The sequence below is a fragment of the Heterobasidion irregulare genome (assembly GCF_000320585.1).
Source record: "Heterobasidion irregulare TC 32-1 unplaced genomic scaffold scaffold_14, whole genome shotgun sequence".
Classification (NCBI taxonomy): Eukaryota; Fungi; Basidiomycota; class Agaricomycetes; order Russulales; family Bondarzewiaceae; genus Heterobasidion; species Heterobasidion irregulare.
In genome coordinates, this window is record NW_009258210.1 from 1,074,708 (window position 1) to 1,088,813 (window position 14,106).

Here is a 14,106-nt window from a genome sequence, read left to right on the forward strand (position 1 = left end):
AGACTTGCAGACCCCTAGCAGGGATAGCTTTAGGGAACCGAGGGGAGCACATTAATATCTCTAGTTATATTTGGACTGCAATGGCATGTGCAAGTAGTGACTGCAGATAGCATTCCACTATGTAAGTAAGAGCAGGCTATCTTTAGACTACAAGGGCACATGTGGGAAGTAACTGCAAAGGTAGGAGCAAATTGTGGTCTATTGCAAACTATCTTTGGACTGTGAATGTGAGAACAGATTGTGGTCTGACTGCTAATATGAAAATGGACTATAAGGTAGTGACTGCAAACATGGGAATGGATCATGGTCTGACTGCTAATGTGAGACTGGACTATCTTTGGACTGCAAGGGCAAGGCCCAATTAGGAATATTGCAAGGTTAATCATGACCACAGTTGGCACCTTAGGTAACTATTGTGTTCCCAATTGTGACTGCAGTTATCATATACTACAGTCACATGGTTTCTCCTCCTCCTCAAAAAAAGCATCAGACAATTCATATGAAATCATTCCTTGATTCAAATATTGTAAAAGTGCCCACAATCAATTCACAGTAACACAATAAGAAAGTGAAAATCTTCTCTATTTCTCACTCAATTCATCCTTGCCACATATTATCAAGTCCCCTAGACAGAACAAAATGAAAGGTTCAAAAAACAGACATTGCAATTTATTATCAATTGTAAGCTACTAATTATGGCCTAAAAATCATTTTTGCACTTGCAGTGAGGGCAGCTCTCCTATAACGCCCTAGTTTGGAAGGTCCCAGAGGAAAAATGATAACTTTGGAAGGAGTAAGATTAGGGAGCTTATTTTGTGCCATAACCTGCTCTCACATAAGGTTTACACACCTTGAATTTTCCAGGGGGGGGGTTACTAGAACAAAAAAAGCAAAGCAGTAGTAATATGCAATGAAGGCCATTTTGGGAGTGGGAATAACCCTAGTAGGCAGCCCGCTATCCAAGATGGCAAGTCGCATGGAGGGATGTTGAGTGTAAGTTTGCCCACTACATAGCCCACTGCACAGCCTGCCATCTTGGATGGCGGGTTATGCGCTGGCACCTTAGATACTAACCTTCTTACAGAGACCTAGTACATAGCCTGCCATCCAAGATGGCGAGGCGCATGGAGGGGTATTGAGTATAAGTATGCTCATTACATATCTCACTGCGCAGCTCACCGTCTTGGACGGTGGGTTGTGTGCTGATACCTCAGATACTAACCTTCCTACAGAGACTTAGTACGCAGCCTGTTGATAAGCATGCACCCGCGCTAGGGTCCGAGGGAGGCATTCGGGAAGCTTTGGGGAGACACCTAACAGCGCTAGACAAGTACTGAAGACGCCGGCTATTACCAAACATGGTCGGTCCCTACCCGACCGACGGCAAGCCACCGAAGGACGTTCGGCAGCACTCGGGTCAGTTCACCCATACTTCACATACTTACCATGACTGTATAGGAGGGTTACAATAAGTGTTTACGAGATCGGAGCTAGTATTCTGTATCGGCCGATGTCCTCCGTGAGTCGGTCGGTCCTTATCACTTATCTTCCCGACTTCCACATGGTCAGTCAAACGCGATCTTGCACCATTACTTGGCTACCCTGGTCATACGTTACGTCTTCTTTATTTTCATTGGTTCTCCAATGCCTGTTCCTGCTACTTACGCTTGGGCAATGGATCCCGAACGATTGGGATTTTGCCATCACTGATTAACTTTTACCGTATCACCTTTGGAACCCATATGGACATCTCACTAACCTTCTTATCTTTTCTGATCGCTAGGGCTTGGCACCCATTCGACATCTACTCTCATTTCTTGTTTAATATTTTACTTAGGGGCTCTGTTTACCATAAAAACCTACATACAACTCTGGAATAAACCAGCTTTCATACCCCACAGTTCAGAGCTCCTTTGCACTCGTCTCAACCATCGAAATCGTCTTTGTCAACTTCCAAAAACTCATCATCCTCGTCGTTCAGCTTCATTCGCGTTCGTACTCGTCTCTTCACTTGTACCCCCGTCCTCCCTCATATATTGTCAGAGTCCCATGTGGCTCTTGAAGCACATAGTTGTCGGTCGCAACACTACCTTCTCATTACTGACCAAATCCCCGATACGACCGACCGAACATTCGGTTGGTGTTCGGCGCAGTCCCGAAACCATTTGGGTGCTATAATCTCACACTCCTTGCTGCTTCTCAGTGCGCCATCGATTTCTAAAGTCATCACTCACAATTCCTTGTGTATTAGATACTAGCTCCAGCACCTCCCTGCATTAGGGGTTGTTTTGGTGTTGTGCTCGGCACTTAGAGCCACCTCTAGCATATCACCGCCATCTTGGATGGTGGGCCATGCAGTGGGCTGCATAGTGTGCAAACATACACTCAACATCCCTCTGCATGCCTTGCCTTCTTAAACGGTGGGCTGCATATTAAGTCTCTGTAACAAGGTTAGTATCCAAAATGCCAGCATGCAATCCGCCATCCAAGATGGCGAGGCGCGCGGAAGGGTGTTAAGTGTATGTTTGCTCACTATATAGCCCACTGCACGGCTCGCCGTCTTGGATGGCAGATTGCGTGCTGGCACCTTGGATACTAACCTTCCTACTAAGATTCAGTACGCAGCCCGCCGTCCAAGATGACGAGGCGCGTGAAGTGATGTTGAGTTTAAGTTTGCTCACTATGCAGCCCACTGCGCGGCCCGCCGTCTTGGACGGTGGGCTGTGTGCTGGCACTTCGGATACTAACCTTGTTATAGAGACTCAATACGTAGCCCGCCGTCCAGGACGGCCAGACGCTCGGAGTGATGTTGAGTGTAGGTTTGCTCACTATACAGCCCACTGCGCGGCCCGCCGTCTTGGACGGCGGATTGCGTGCTGGCACTTCGGATAATAACCTTGTTATAGAGACTCAATATGCAGCCCGCCGTCCAAGACGGTGAGATGCGCGGAGGAGTGTTGAGTATATGTTTGCTCACTATGCAGCCCACTGCGCGGCTCGCCGTCTTGGACGGTGGGTTGCGTGTTGGCACCTCGCATACTAACCTTCCTACTAAGACTCAGTACGTAGCACGCCGTCCAAGACGGCGAGGCGCGCGGAGGGATGTTGGGTGTATGTTTGCTCACCATGCAGCCCACTGCGCGGCCTGCCGTCTTGGACAGCGGATTGTGTGCTGGCACTTTGGATACTAACCTTGTTACAGAGACTCAATACACAGCCCGCTGTCCGAGATGGCGAGGTGTGTGGAGGAGTGTTGAGTGTGTGGTTGAATGTGCATGCCAAAAAAAGTTTCATGTTAGGGTTAGGGTTCTGCCAGCCAAAAAGCATACCTAGGTTCATGGAAAAGGCCTCATAGCAATACCGCAGAGGCTCAGCCAAAGGGTGGTTCACATCACATGTGTATGGCTGCCCGCGACCCATCCAAGAAGCTAAAGTTGGTGCACAGGCTCGGCAGACGCATGACTGCTGGACCGCACAAAAGTGCAAATGAGGGGTCTGTGAGGCCTCCTTTAACGTGGGTTCAAACATCTAGGGTGCATGGCAAGAGGGGTAAGACAAATGGTGGTGTAGTGCACACTGCGGGGCCACTCATAGGTGCCAAAAGAGATGATGTTGGCATGATGGTGAGTCCCTCAAAAAGAAAGAGGGCAGTTGTCAATGTGGAGGGGGCTCGCAAGCACAAGCACTCCAAAGACAATATACACCATGAGGGTGAGGAGGTGAAGGTGAGTGAGATTTGGTCTGCCATGAGATGAGATATAACCATGCTTGTCATACAGGTGGGGCTGTCAAGTGCACCTATGGTGCACAGAATAGAGGAGGAGGAGGAGGAGGAGGAGGGGGCTGACCTTAACAGTCAGCTGCTTTGAGATGCACGTTATTACAGTGCACCTAGCATACCTCCTAGGCCACGGTTGCACTCAAGATGGTCACACATGAGTGGCAGAATCATGGATATGAAGGCCCTGATGGAGGAGGCTGCCAGCATCCTCAAGCGGTTCAAGGAGCCCATGACTCTCAGAGACCTAAGCCATTAGGAAAAGGTGCTGGCAGGGATGTTGTCTGCCAATGCGGAGGAAATGTGAGCCCTCATGGTGACTTGCAAGGCCCTGGAAGGGATGTTGGCAAAGAACAGGCAAAAAAGGGAGGTGTTAGTTTCTGTGGAAGATTTAATAGTAGTGACATCAGACAATTAATTTGACTCTGAAATTGTAATGCACATGTGGTTTGTTGCCACAGGAGAGGTGCTTAAGGGTTCAAATGGAAATAGCGCATCTTAACAGATGAAAGCCCATAGGACAATGGTCTCGCATAGTTTGTCACGTGGGATTAGCTGATGGCTAGTTGCTATTGGACCCCTACTATTGCCCTCTATTTAGAGATTGATTATGATACTAGAGTTTACTTAATATCTATAACTTAATCACAATATTATATCCTCTAAATCCAAATTGTATAAGTGCTAGATTTTTTCAAATCCTAAATAGAGTATATTCTCTATTCTTAATTAGTTTATTATATCTTTATGTGGTATATAAATCAAGATTATAAATGCCCTAATTTTTTGAATATTTATCAATTCAAAATAGATTATAAATAACTAGGGAATAGGATTAGATATGTTAAGACTGCCTAAGTTATATTAATATATTTGAATTACCAAGATATAGTCTAGACTTTATAGCTTGGTAGCTTAGAGCATCTATTTAGAATATATATAATTATAAGGTTATAGGTCTAATCCTGACCAAGGGCAAATTTATTATAAGATAAGACTTTAGCTTTAAAGTAGTAACCTTTATAGATGTCTCTAAGTTATAGGTTATAGTAATGGTAAGACATAATAGTATTGGAATAACTGCTATTTTTCCAAAAAAAACTATTCAACTAATTAGCTTCAACTAATTAGCTTTAAATAGAATGGGGATAAACAAAAAATCTCTAATGCTACTCTAGTTAAATTTCATAAAATTATCGATAATTTAAACTTAACAGAAAAGGGACATTTTCTAAATATGGTTGTTAGTATGCTTATTGTTAGCTTATCTGTATATGTGCTATGGGATAGTAGGTCTATAGCTAACTTTATCTTATTTGTACTAGCAAACTAGCTAAGATTGTATAAGTTTCACTTATGAAACTAATACTTATATAGCTTGCTAAATTCAGGTTATATATGTAACTTAATTATAATATGTTAATATGAGCTCCAATACTAGAGTATAAATAAAACTTTCCACCTTAATATTATTAATCCTAATAATCATCTAGAAAATCTTTCTTTTTTATTAAATCATAATTATACATAATTATCAATAATGCTAATTAGTATTAATTAGTGCTGATTATGATATGTTTTAGTTAATCATTTATAATCATGATTATGATCAAATCTATAAATCAATATAATGCTATTTATACTACCAGAGTCTTATAAATATATACTATTCTAATTATTATTAAATATATGCAAATTCAGATTGAGTAAGTGCTATAAATATTTTCTCTTTATATAGAGTATATTCTCAATGTTTTATTAGGTTTTGGTAGTAGTATCTAGTATTTAACCTTATATTTTAAAAGGCTTTTTTTGAGGGGTATACATTAATTTACTTATGAATAAAAGAAATCAGAGATAAATATTGAATAAAACCAAATATTTTGAAATTATCCAAAGTATGTCTATATATCTGAATTACTAAGCTAAGTTAGACCTTATAGCTTAGTGGTTTAAAGTATCTTGCTAAAATATTTGTAGGCATAAAATTATAGATTTAACTTTGGCTTAGGGCAAGTTTGTTATAAAGTATAATTTTAGATATTGATAATTAATTAATAGTCTTTATAGCTAGGCTCTGTTCAAAAGTTGTAGATAACTATGGTACTAGCAATATTTGGTTAAGTATTATTTTTTAGATATTTTGAGTAGAAATTATATATAATCAGAGCTAATTATGCATAATTCAAGCTGATTAGCCTTTATAAGCTATTGATAAAAGGGAGGGAAGCTAAAAAATTATAATAATAACATAGTTATCTATTGGTCCTTTTAGTAGCAAAACTAAATGATTTTTTTTCACACTATTGGAGACTCAAACAACTAAAAGTATGATACTAGTGTGGTACTATATATGCAAAGGTATACTAGATACCTTTTTTTAGACAATACAATGTTCCAAGAAAGAAGGCTGAGACAAAAAGTAGTAGAAAAGCCATAGTATAATGTTATGGCTCCTTTTGGTGGATTGTGCATAATATCATGCTACATAGCTACTTGTTCTTGATCATTTATCTTTTTTCTCTAATTCCACTTTATTAGTGAATAGTGGCAACACTATCTCCTCACTATTCTCTAAACTCTCCTATTACAAACTGCCTACTGTATCTTTCTTGCCTTTCCCATGATCTATATAAGGAACACATAGGACCTTTCTCCCAACTATACCTCGCATTCCTGATCCACTGCTAGTTGGTCCAGGCTCTTGCTTGTACATATTTATAACAGCTGCGGTGCAGTAGGAAAGCCTTAGGCTATCCACCTCTGTCCAATCTAGGAACTGCTATTCATCAGTCTTTCCTGATTCTGAAGCATTGGTCTGATCAGCTTTGCCTCTTCACATTCATCAACCTTGCCATCATCCTCCTTGTGTCTATACTGATTTGTGGACTAGGAATCTCTCGTCCCAAACAGCTGTTTGTGACATCTGGATAGCCTTACCTCAAATCCTACTCCACACCCTAGTTTCGCATTTTTTTTCACAGCAGAACACCAGCTACATACATATGGTGCTAGGCAGTCCCAAAAGACAAGCGACCGTCAACCGTAGTAGTTACTGTACACTTTAAGCAAACGATTGGGCGATTCCACTTCAGTGTGGGTCATTTCAGGTTATAGAATATCTCTAACTGGTAGTCAACCCAGTGGAGGTACGACCGAAACAATTGCGCTTGACATTACTTACTATATGATACCTTACAATACCTGGCCAGAAAGAGCTGCTGTTGCCTTGATCCTCAAACCTTGATCAGGTTAAGGCTAGCATGGGCTCTCTTGATCAAATCATCATGACTTCCAAAGGAAAGGGAGGAGAAGTAGGGTGAGTTCTGCATGGAACCGACTACTTGGAACACTCAGACTTGTACGTCTACCTCGGACGAACTATTAGAAGGAATTCGAAAGAAATCTGGGTTTACGTAGGTGGACCAGATAGCAGAAAACCCATTGATGCTCCACTAGTAGCCTGGGAAGATAGAAAAGCACCTCTCAGAACAGTCACAACACTGACCCAAACAAAACCCGCACTACCCCCGATCGATATTCCCAAGGGAAACATACCAGTTGACATTCCTAAAGAAGTCATCGAAAAAGAAGTCATCCTGGCAGGAGTATTAACTCTTGTAGACAAAGAAGACCCAGAACTGACACCAGGACCAAGCAACCCAAGATGTCTGGACCCAAACCCGGACCCAATACCAGGTACAAGGACAGCAAATACAAACAACGAAATGTCGTCAGATAAAGGAAACAAACTGAAGGACTTTGATGGAACCAGGTCCAAATACCAAGAATGGATCTACGAGTACTATATGTACATCCTGGCCAACCCAACCAAGTACACTACGGACATGGATAAGATCCTAATGGTACTATCATACATGAGGGAGGGAACGGCATTGTTGTTTGCTCAAAAATACTACTTCGACAGAGAACTTTGAGAGTACAAGGCAATGGAGACCAAGAAAACATGGGGAACGTTCAAAAAATTCCTGAAGGAACTAGCTGCTGCATTCAAAGACGAAAGTCTGGAACAAAAAGTATGACAAAAGCTGTTCACCATGAGGATGGGAAAATGCTCAGCAGACGAATTTGTCACAGACTACCTCATGACCGCTGGAGAAAGCGGATTTGATCTAGAATCAACTGTCAACTACTTCCGCCGAGCCATATACCTGGAGATCTTTAAACAAATTTACAGACTTCCAGAAATGCCAACCACGATAGATGACTGGGTAAAATACACCTGAAGATTTGACAACCAGTGGAGAGAACTCCAAAGCATAAAAAGCTCTGTCCCCACCACAATGCCCCGTCATAACAACCCCTTCTGCTATGATTTTTCCAACGCCCCCACTTCTATGAATAACTCAGTCGTACCCATGGCCATAGATTCTATTCACACTCCCCTCACTGACGACGAACGAGCCAGGCTGCGCGCAGAGGGTGGGTGTTTCTATTGTTGACAGAAAGGGCACATGGCAAACCAATGCTCTGCCAGGGTTTCATCTAGGGTACATGAAGGGGGAACTAGACATGTTCAACAGGGTAGTAGAGAAGTAGGGTACCGCCCAGCTCAAACCGGCAGAGCATTGGCCGGCAGAGGAGGAGGCTATGGCAGAGCGCTCCCGGCAAGAGCTCAGATTAGTGGCGAGACAGCAACTTCGGGCAAAAGTAGAAGCGTGGTGATGACTAACCTATTCTGGGCTAGACTTGCAGTGCACTAAGCCTATGCATCTGGAGAGAATGCATCTGTATGTCAGAAGGAGTCTGAGATTAGCTGAGAAGAGGTCCAGAGGGTTATAGGGAAGATGAGATGGGATGAACAAGAAGCGCTCCTCCAGGAATTAAGTGAAGGAAGTAAGTGAAAGGAATTGGATATGGATTTTTGAACCAGCCTACATCCTTAGTGTACCATAGGCCTGCCCAGAACCCTTATTTAAAAATAGTTGTACGACTTACAAAATCCAATCAAAAATCATCCATGTGCATAAACGTACAGCTGAAACACAAAGAGGGAACCACAGAAGCAGAGGTACTGATTGACTCAGGAGCAAAAGGACTCCTTATTGATAAACAATTTTGTCAAAAACAAGGAATACCACTTCAAAAAATTGACAGATTCATTCCAGTATTTAATGTAGATGGAACGGCAAACAAAGGAAGAAAGATCATGGACAAGGCATGCCTCCTCATGAGAATGACAAACAATGAAGCAACTATTATGATGAGCAATGCGAGCTACTCGCTACCAACCTAGGAGGGGAAGATGTAATTCTAGGAACAGACTGCCTATATGAGCACAACCCGCAGATTAACTGGGTGAAGAACCGCCTCACGTTCTCCATCTGTGCCAGAACATGCCTAGTCAGCCGACCAAAATTCATGATACAAGCACAACTCCTATTATGACAAAGGAGCACAAAAATTATCAGATACTCCAAGATAGAAGATGAACCAGAAGAAGAAGAAAACATAGATGAGACCTTCTTTTCTGAATTCTATGGAGAATGGTACCACCAAGACCCGTTTGAAATGCACCCGCTTGAAGCAATCCATGTTCAATCTGTCTATAGCAAATCACAAGAGTTAGCAGAAATAGCGAACAAAAAGAAAGATAAATGCACAATGGAAAAAATGGTCCCTGCATATGTTCTCAAACGTTTAGCCAAAGTCTTTAACCAAGAAGCCTCGCAACAACTCTCTGAACATTTGCAATGCAATCATAAAATCGATATGAAACCTGGATAGGAACCAAGTGGCTATAAACTATACCCCCTAACCGAAGAAGAAGAAGACAAACTATATGACATGCTGCAAGAGCATTCAAAAAGGGGGACAATATGAATATCAAATTCCCCACAAGCATCCCCATTCTTTTTTGTAAAAAAAAAAAAAGGAGATCTTAGACCAGTCCAAGACTATAGAAAACTCAACGAATGGACAATAAAAAACAAATACCCGTTACCCATGATCAACGACGTAATCCAAACTATAGCCAAATCGAAGGCAAAAGTCTTCTCGAAATTCGATGTCAAATGGGGATACAACAACATCCGCATGAGAGAAGGAGACAAATGAAAAATGGCCTTCCTAACCAAATTTGGCCTATTCAAATGCCTTGTTATGTTCTTTGGACTTTGCAACTTGCCGGCAATGTTCCAAACCATGATGAATATCATCTTCCACGACCTCATTATCACACAGGTCATAACGGTATATATGGACAATATTCTCATCTTCACAAAAACAGTGGAAGAGCATCAATGAGTAACTATTTAAGTTATGCAGATACTTTTAGACAACAACTTATTCTTAAAACCTTCCAAATGCGTGTTTGAAGTCGACACGGTCAAATACCTTGGTTTCATCATCTCCGCGGATAGCATAGCCATAGGCCCAGTCAAGGTTGAGGGAATTTCAAAATGGCCAACTCCGACAAACCTGAAAGAAGTACAATTCTTCTTAGGCTTTGGAAACTTCTATTGAAGGTTCATATAGGACTTTGCCACTATAACATGACCCCTGAATGACCTCACTAGAAAAGACACTCCTTTCACATAGACAGAAGAACGTAATGCAGTATTTGAAACCCTCAAGCTCTGCTTCACATTAACACCAGTGTTAATTTATCCTAATGGAAACCGACTATTCCGACCCGAAACCAATGCTTCCGACTTTGTATCTGGCACTATTTTGTTGCAAGAAGTCCCAGGTGATGGCTGGCACCCAGTAGTCTACTTATTAAAATATTTCAATACAGCCAAACAAAACTACAACATTTTTGATAAAGAATTACTAGTTGTCATCTATACTCTTGACCACTGGTGTATCTACCTTGAAGGTGCATAGTATCCATTTGAGATATGGTCCGATCATAAGAACCTCCTTTACTTCTCCACTACCTGAACTCTATCCCGCTAACAAGCACATTGGGCACTCTTCCTATCGTGCTTCTATTTCACATTAGTACATAAACCCAGTACCTCCCATTAACCGGATGCTCTGTCCAGGTGTCCAGACCTAAAACGGGGGGTAAAATTAGACAACAAAAACCAAATATTATTAAAACCCCAATTATTCGTCAAAAGCACCACAGGAAAAGGCACAGTTAAGATGCTAGACAGACAACTCAGGCAAGAACTGAAGAATATTACAGCGAAAGACAAAGAAGTGATGAAAGCAATGGAAGTTATCCAAGCATCAGGACCAAGGACACTTTCCAAAGGACTACAAGAATGGAACCTAGAAGATGACCTCATCTGGCATAGAGGCAAAATGTATGTTCCACCAAATGACAAATTAAAAAGAAAGATAGTAAAGATGTACCACGACTTACCTGTGACCGGACATCTAGGGCAATAGAAAATGTATGTCCTAGTATCGGACAACTTTTGGTGGCCTGGAATATCAATATTCATAAAAGAATATGTAACAGGATGCGCCATATGTCAAACAACAAAAAATATCACACACCCTATATATGTCCCACTAATCCCAAATAAAATACCAGAAAGACCCTGGCAAGTGGTAACAATGGACTTTATTACAAATCTTCTGCAAGTCGGACAATATAATGCAATCCATGTAACAGTAGACAGAAGCACCAAAGGAGTTATCTATACCCTATGTGCAAAAACTATAGACACAGAAGGAACCACTAACCTCTATATGAAAAACATGTGGAAATGATACGGACTCCCAAGAAAAATCATCTTGGACCAAGGACCACAGTTTGCTACTAGGTTCACTAAAGAACTCTGGAAGAAATTGGGAGTAACAATAGCACTAACCACTGCATATCACTCAGAGACAGACAGAGAAACCAAAAGAGTAAACCAAAAGCTGGAACAGTACCTCCAAGTATTCTGCAATTATGAACAGACAAACTAGCCTGAACTCCTACCATATGCAGAATTTGCACATAATGTCAAAGAACACTTAGCCACACATCAATCTCCATTCGAACTCATGTACGGCTACAACCCGACCTTTGCACCCCAAATCACCCCAAGATCCGACATTCCTCATATAGAACAGAGATTAGAAAGACTAGAACAATTACAAGAAGAAACCAAAGCCAGTCTAGAAGTCGCGGCAGAACTGATAAAAAGGAAAACCACCGAGAACAAAGTCAAACTAGAAGCAGAACAGAAAGTTTGGCTTTCGGGAAAAAACATCATCACCATGCACCCAAAGGACAAATTAGCTCCCAAATTACATAGACCATTTAAAATAGAAGAAAGACTAGGACCAGTTATGTACAAGTTAAAACTCCTGCCCACATGGAAAATACAACCCGTGTTCCATGCCTCCTTAATCATACCATATCGAGAAACGGCTGCCCATGGCCCCAATTATGGACAACCATCTCCTGACCTCATAGAACATCTAGAAAACCACCCCTTTATATTAAGCTCTAATTAGTTCTATTTATGCATAATTAAGAATGATTAGGATTAGACATTTTTAGCTTACCCCCCCTCTAAACCTGTTCTAATTAGATATAATTTTCCTAAATTAAGAATTATTAGGATTGATTATAACTTGAAATTTCGGAAAAATCATAATAAATCAAGCATCACAGTTCTCATAGCCTTCTTATAGAGTCATATCTATTAGAGCACTAGTTCAATACCTAAACACAGAATATACCTTATAACAAACTTGCCTTCTGCCAGAGTTGAAGCAACAACCTCATATATGCAAGCACCCGGGACAGATGCTCTAAGCCACTAAGCCACAAGGTCTAAGATATAAACTTGGTAATCTAAATAAGTAGACATAATGTAGGCAACCTCAATATTTCTGATTTTATTTAACATTTGTCTTTCCTCTCTTATAAATAAATAGGTCAATAAATACCTAAAAAGTCAGGTCTTTCAGGATTTAGTTTAAACACTAGCTAAGAAAATAATAAACCAATGGAAAATCGATAATACACTTTATATAGGATAAAAATAAATTATGGCACTTATACAATTTGGACTGAGAATGTGTAAAACTATGATTGAGTGTAATATTCAATGGGACTCTACTAGTATAGACAATGCTACCTGAATTTGCAAATTTGATCAAAAACATGATTATGAGTAATCAAGATCCAATAAGAGAGGTAAAGGGTGGGAACAAGAGTATATGTATGGCATGCCTATGTATAAATAGGCACAAGATTGTTGGAGGTGATATTAATATGCTTAATGCATATATTTCCTATATGGCAGGCAAATATATCATTTTGGCACCACATACCAATATGACTGTCTTTTCCACAGCCTAATAGCTAGGGGAAAACACCAAGTTTGAGCATCTTCTGTATAACAAGGCAATAAACAATATAAATAGTACTAAAAATTGTAATATCAATAGTGATGATGATTGTGTGCTGCACAAGACAGTATTAGCCACTATACTAATAGACAAGGTCTATAAGGCTGCATATAGCATATCCCTAAGTCCAACCCATATGTTGTGTCCTATAATGACCAGTAGCAGGCATTGGCTAACAATGACAACTTTAATGATCTTATGTGCAAGGACAAGATACCTAGGTCTTCATAGCCTCTTGTGGCAGCTGCCAAGCTGCCAACAAAGTGTCTGGGGGCATCAATGCACATTTCTCTCTTTCGATATCCCTTGTAAAGGCAGCTGGAAAGTCAGCAAAAGAGCTACAAGATAATGGTATAGGCATATGTGAAGGAGAGTAATATGCTGAAATAGTATAGAATGTGCCATATCTTTACCTTCTCACTAATAGAGCAGTAGTACTTACTATTTCCTACTAATAATTAAAGACTTTTTAGTATAGAATTAGTGCTAATATCATAAAATTAGAAACCAATCCAATGCTCACAATGTGTTGCTCCCAATTAGGAAATTAGACACTTTTAGATACTATTAACACTTTTAGATACTTTTAGACACTATTAGATGTAATCCAGAGCTAATACAAGGGAGTGTTGTTCCAGATGCCCTCCCCACCACCCTTGATCTGAGAAGAAAACGAAGGAGTCATCTTCCCTGACAGAGAGTCATACCTGACTGCCCCTGTCGCATACCTCATAGGGCTCATAGAGGGCTCATAGAGGGCTCACCGAGCATGGAGTTTGTGTCAGGACCCACCCAACCAGAGATACTGAGGGCATTAGAGATCCTGAAAGAGGAAATGGCATTCGTACAACACGTGCAAAGGGCTTTGTAGACATGAGAAGGAACCCTCATTGCCCACATCAATATAGGTGAGAGAAGACTCATAGGACTAGACCGCATCAAACCCCTTCACGACATGTTTCACTCCACCGATGACCCCACTCCTGCCAATGAGTACTATA

The 14,106-nt window shown here is 41.0% G+C and overlaps 7 protein-coding genes across 7 annotated transcripts; 5 read left to right on the plus strand and 2 right to left on the minus strand.

Moving 5' to 3' along the window:
• Nucleotides 1-1,236: 1,236 nt before the first annotated feature.
• HETIRDRAFT_332204 (uncharacterized protein) lies at nucleotides 1,237-1,422 on the minus strand (the record flags this gene model as incomplete). The annotated part of the gene is made up of 1 exon (XM_009555172.1): nucleotides 1,237-1,422. A coding segment is annotated over one exon (186 nt), but the record flags the coding sequence as incomplete, so codon positions are not given.
• Nucleotides 1,423-1,785: 363 nt separating this feature from the next.
• Nucleotides 1,786-2,178, plus strand: HETIRDRAFT_332278 (uncharacterized protein; the record flags this gene model as incomplete). Its single annotated transcript, XM_009555173.1, has 1 exon — nucleotides 1,786-2,178. A coding segment is annotated over one exon (393 nt), but the record flags the coding sequence as incomplete, so codon positions are not given.
• A 293-nt stretch (nucleotides 2,179-2,471) lies between these two features.
• Nucleotides 2,472-3,939, plus strand: HETIRDRAFT_120460 (uncharacterized protein; the record flags this gene model as incomplete). Its single annotated transcript, XM_009555174.1, has 9 exons — nucleotides 2,472-2,519; nucleotides 2,541-2,617; nucleotides 2,689-2,716; nucleotides 2,786-2,937; nucleotides 2,985-3,012; nucleotides 3,070-3,238; nucleotides 3,334-3,725; nucleotides 3,780-3,855; nucleotides 3,887-3,939. The coding sequence occupies 9 exons, from the start codon at nucleotides 2,472-2,474 to the stop codon at nucleotides 3,937-3,939; spliced, it is 1,023 nt and encodes a 340-aa protein (XP_009553469.1).
• Nucleotides 3,940-7,065: 3,126 nt separating this feature from the next.
• HETIRDRAFT_423601 (uncharacterized protein) lies at nucleotides 7,066-8,502 on the plus strand (the record flags this gene model as incomplete). Its single annotated transcript, XM_009555175.1, has 6 exons — nucleotides 7,066-7,097; nucleotides 7,167-7,299; nucleotides 7,327-7,679; nucleotides 7,842-8,010; nucleotides 8,041-8,225; nucleotides 8,277-8,502. 6 exons carry the CDS (start codon nucleotides 7,066-7,068, stop codon nucleotides 8,500-8,502), a joined length of 1,098 nt encoding a protein of 365 aa, XP_009553470.1.
• A 511-nt stretch (nucleotides 8,503-9,013) lies between these two features.
• On the plus strand, nucleotides 9,014-9,187 carry HETIRDRAFT_57511 (uncharacterized protein; the record flags this gene model as incomplete). The annotated part of the gene is made up of 1 exon (XM_009554775.1): nucleotides 9,014-9,187. A coding segment is annotated over one exon (174 nt), but the record flags the coding sequence as incomplete, so codon positions are not given.
• HETIRDRAFT_164798 (uncharacterized protein) lies at nucleotides 9,182-9,334 on the minus strand (the record flags this gene model as incomplete). Its single annotated transcript, XM_009555176.1, has 1 exon — nucleotides 9,182-9,334. The coding sequence occupies one exon, from the start codon at nucleotides 9,332-9,334 to the stop codon at nucleotides 9,182-9,184; it is 153 nt and encodes a 50-aa protein (XP_009553471.1).
• A 726-nt stretch (nucleotides 9,335-10,060) lies between these two features.
• HETIRDRAFT_423604 (uncharacterized protein) lies at nucleotides 10,061-10,771 on the plus strand (the record flags this gene model as incomplete). The annotated part of the gene is made up of 3 exons (XM_009555177.1): nucleotides 10,061-10,228; nucleotides 10,340-10,619; nucleotides 10,704-10,771. 3 exons carry the CDS (start codon nucleotides 10,061-10,063, stop codon nucleotides 10,769-10,771), a joined length of 516 nt encoding a protein of 171 aa, XP_009553472.1.
• Nucleotides 10,772-14,106: the final 3,335 nt, after the last annotated feature.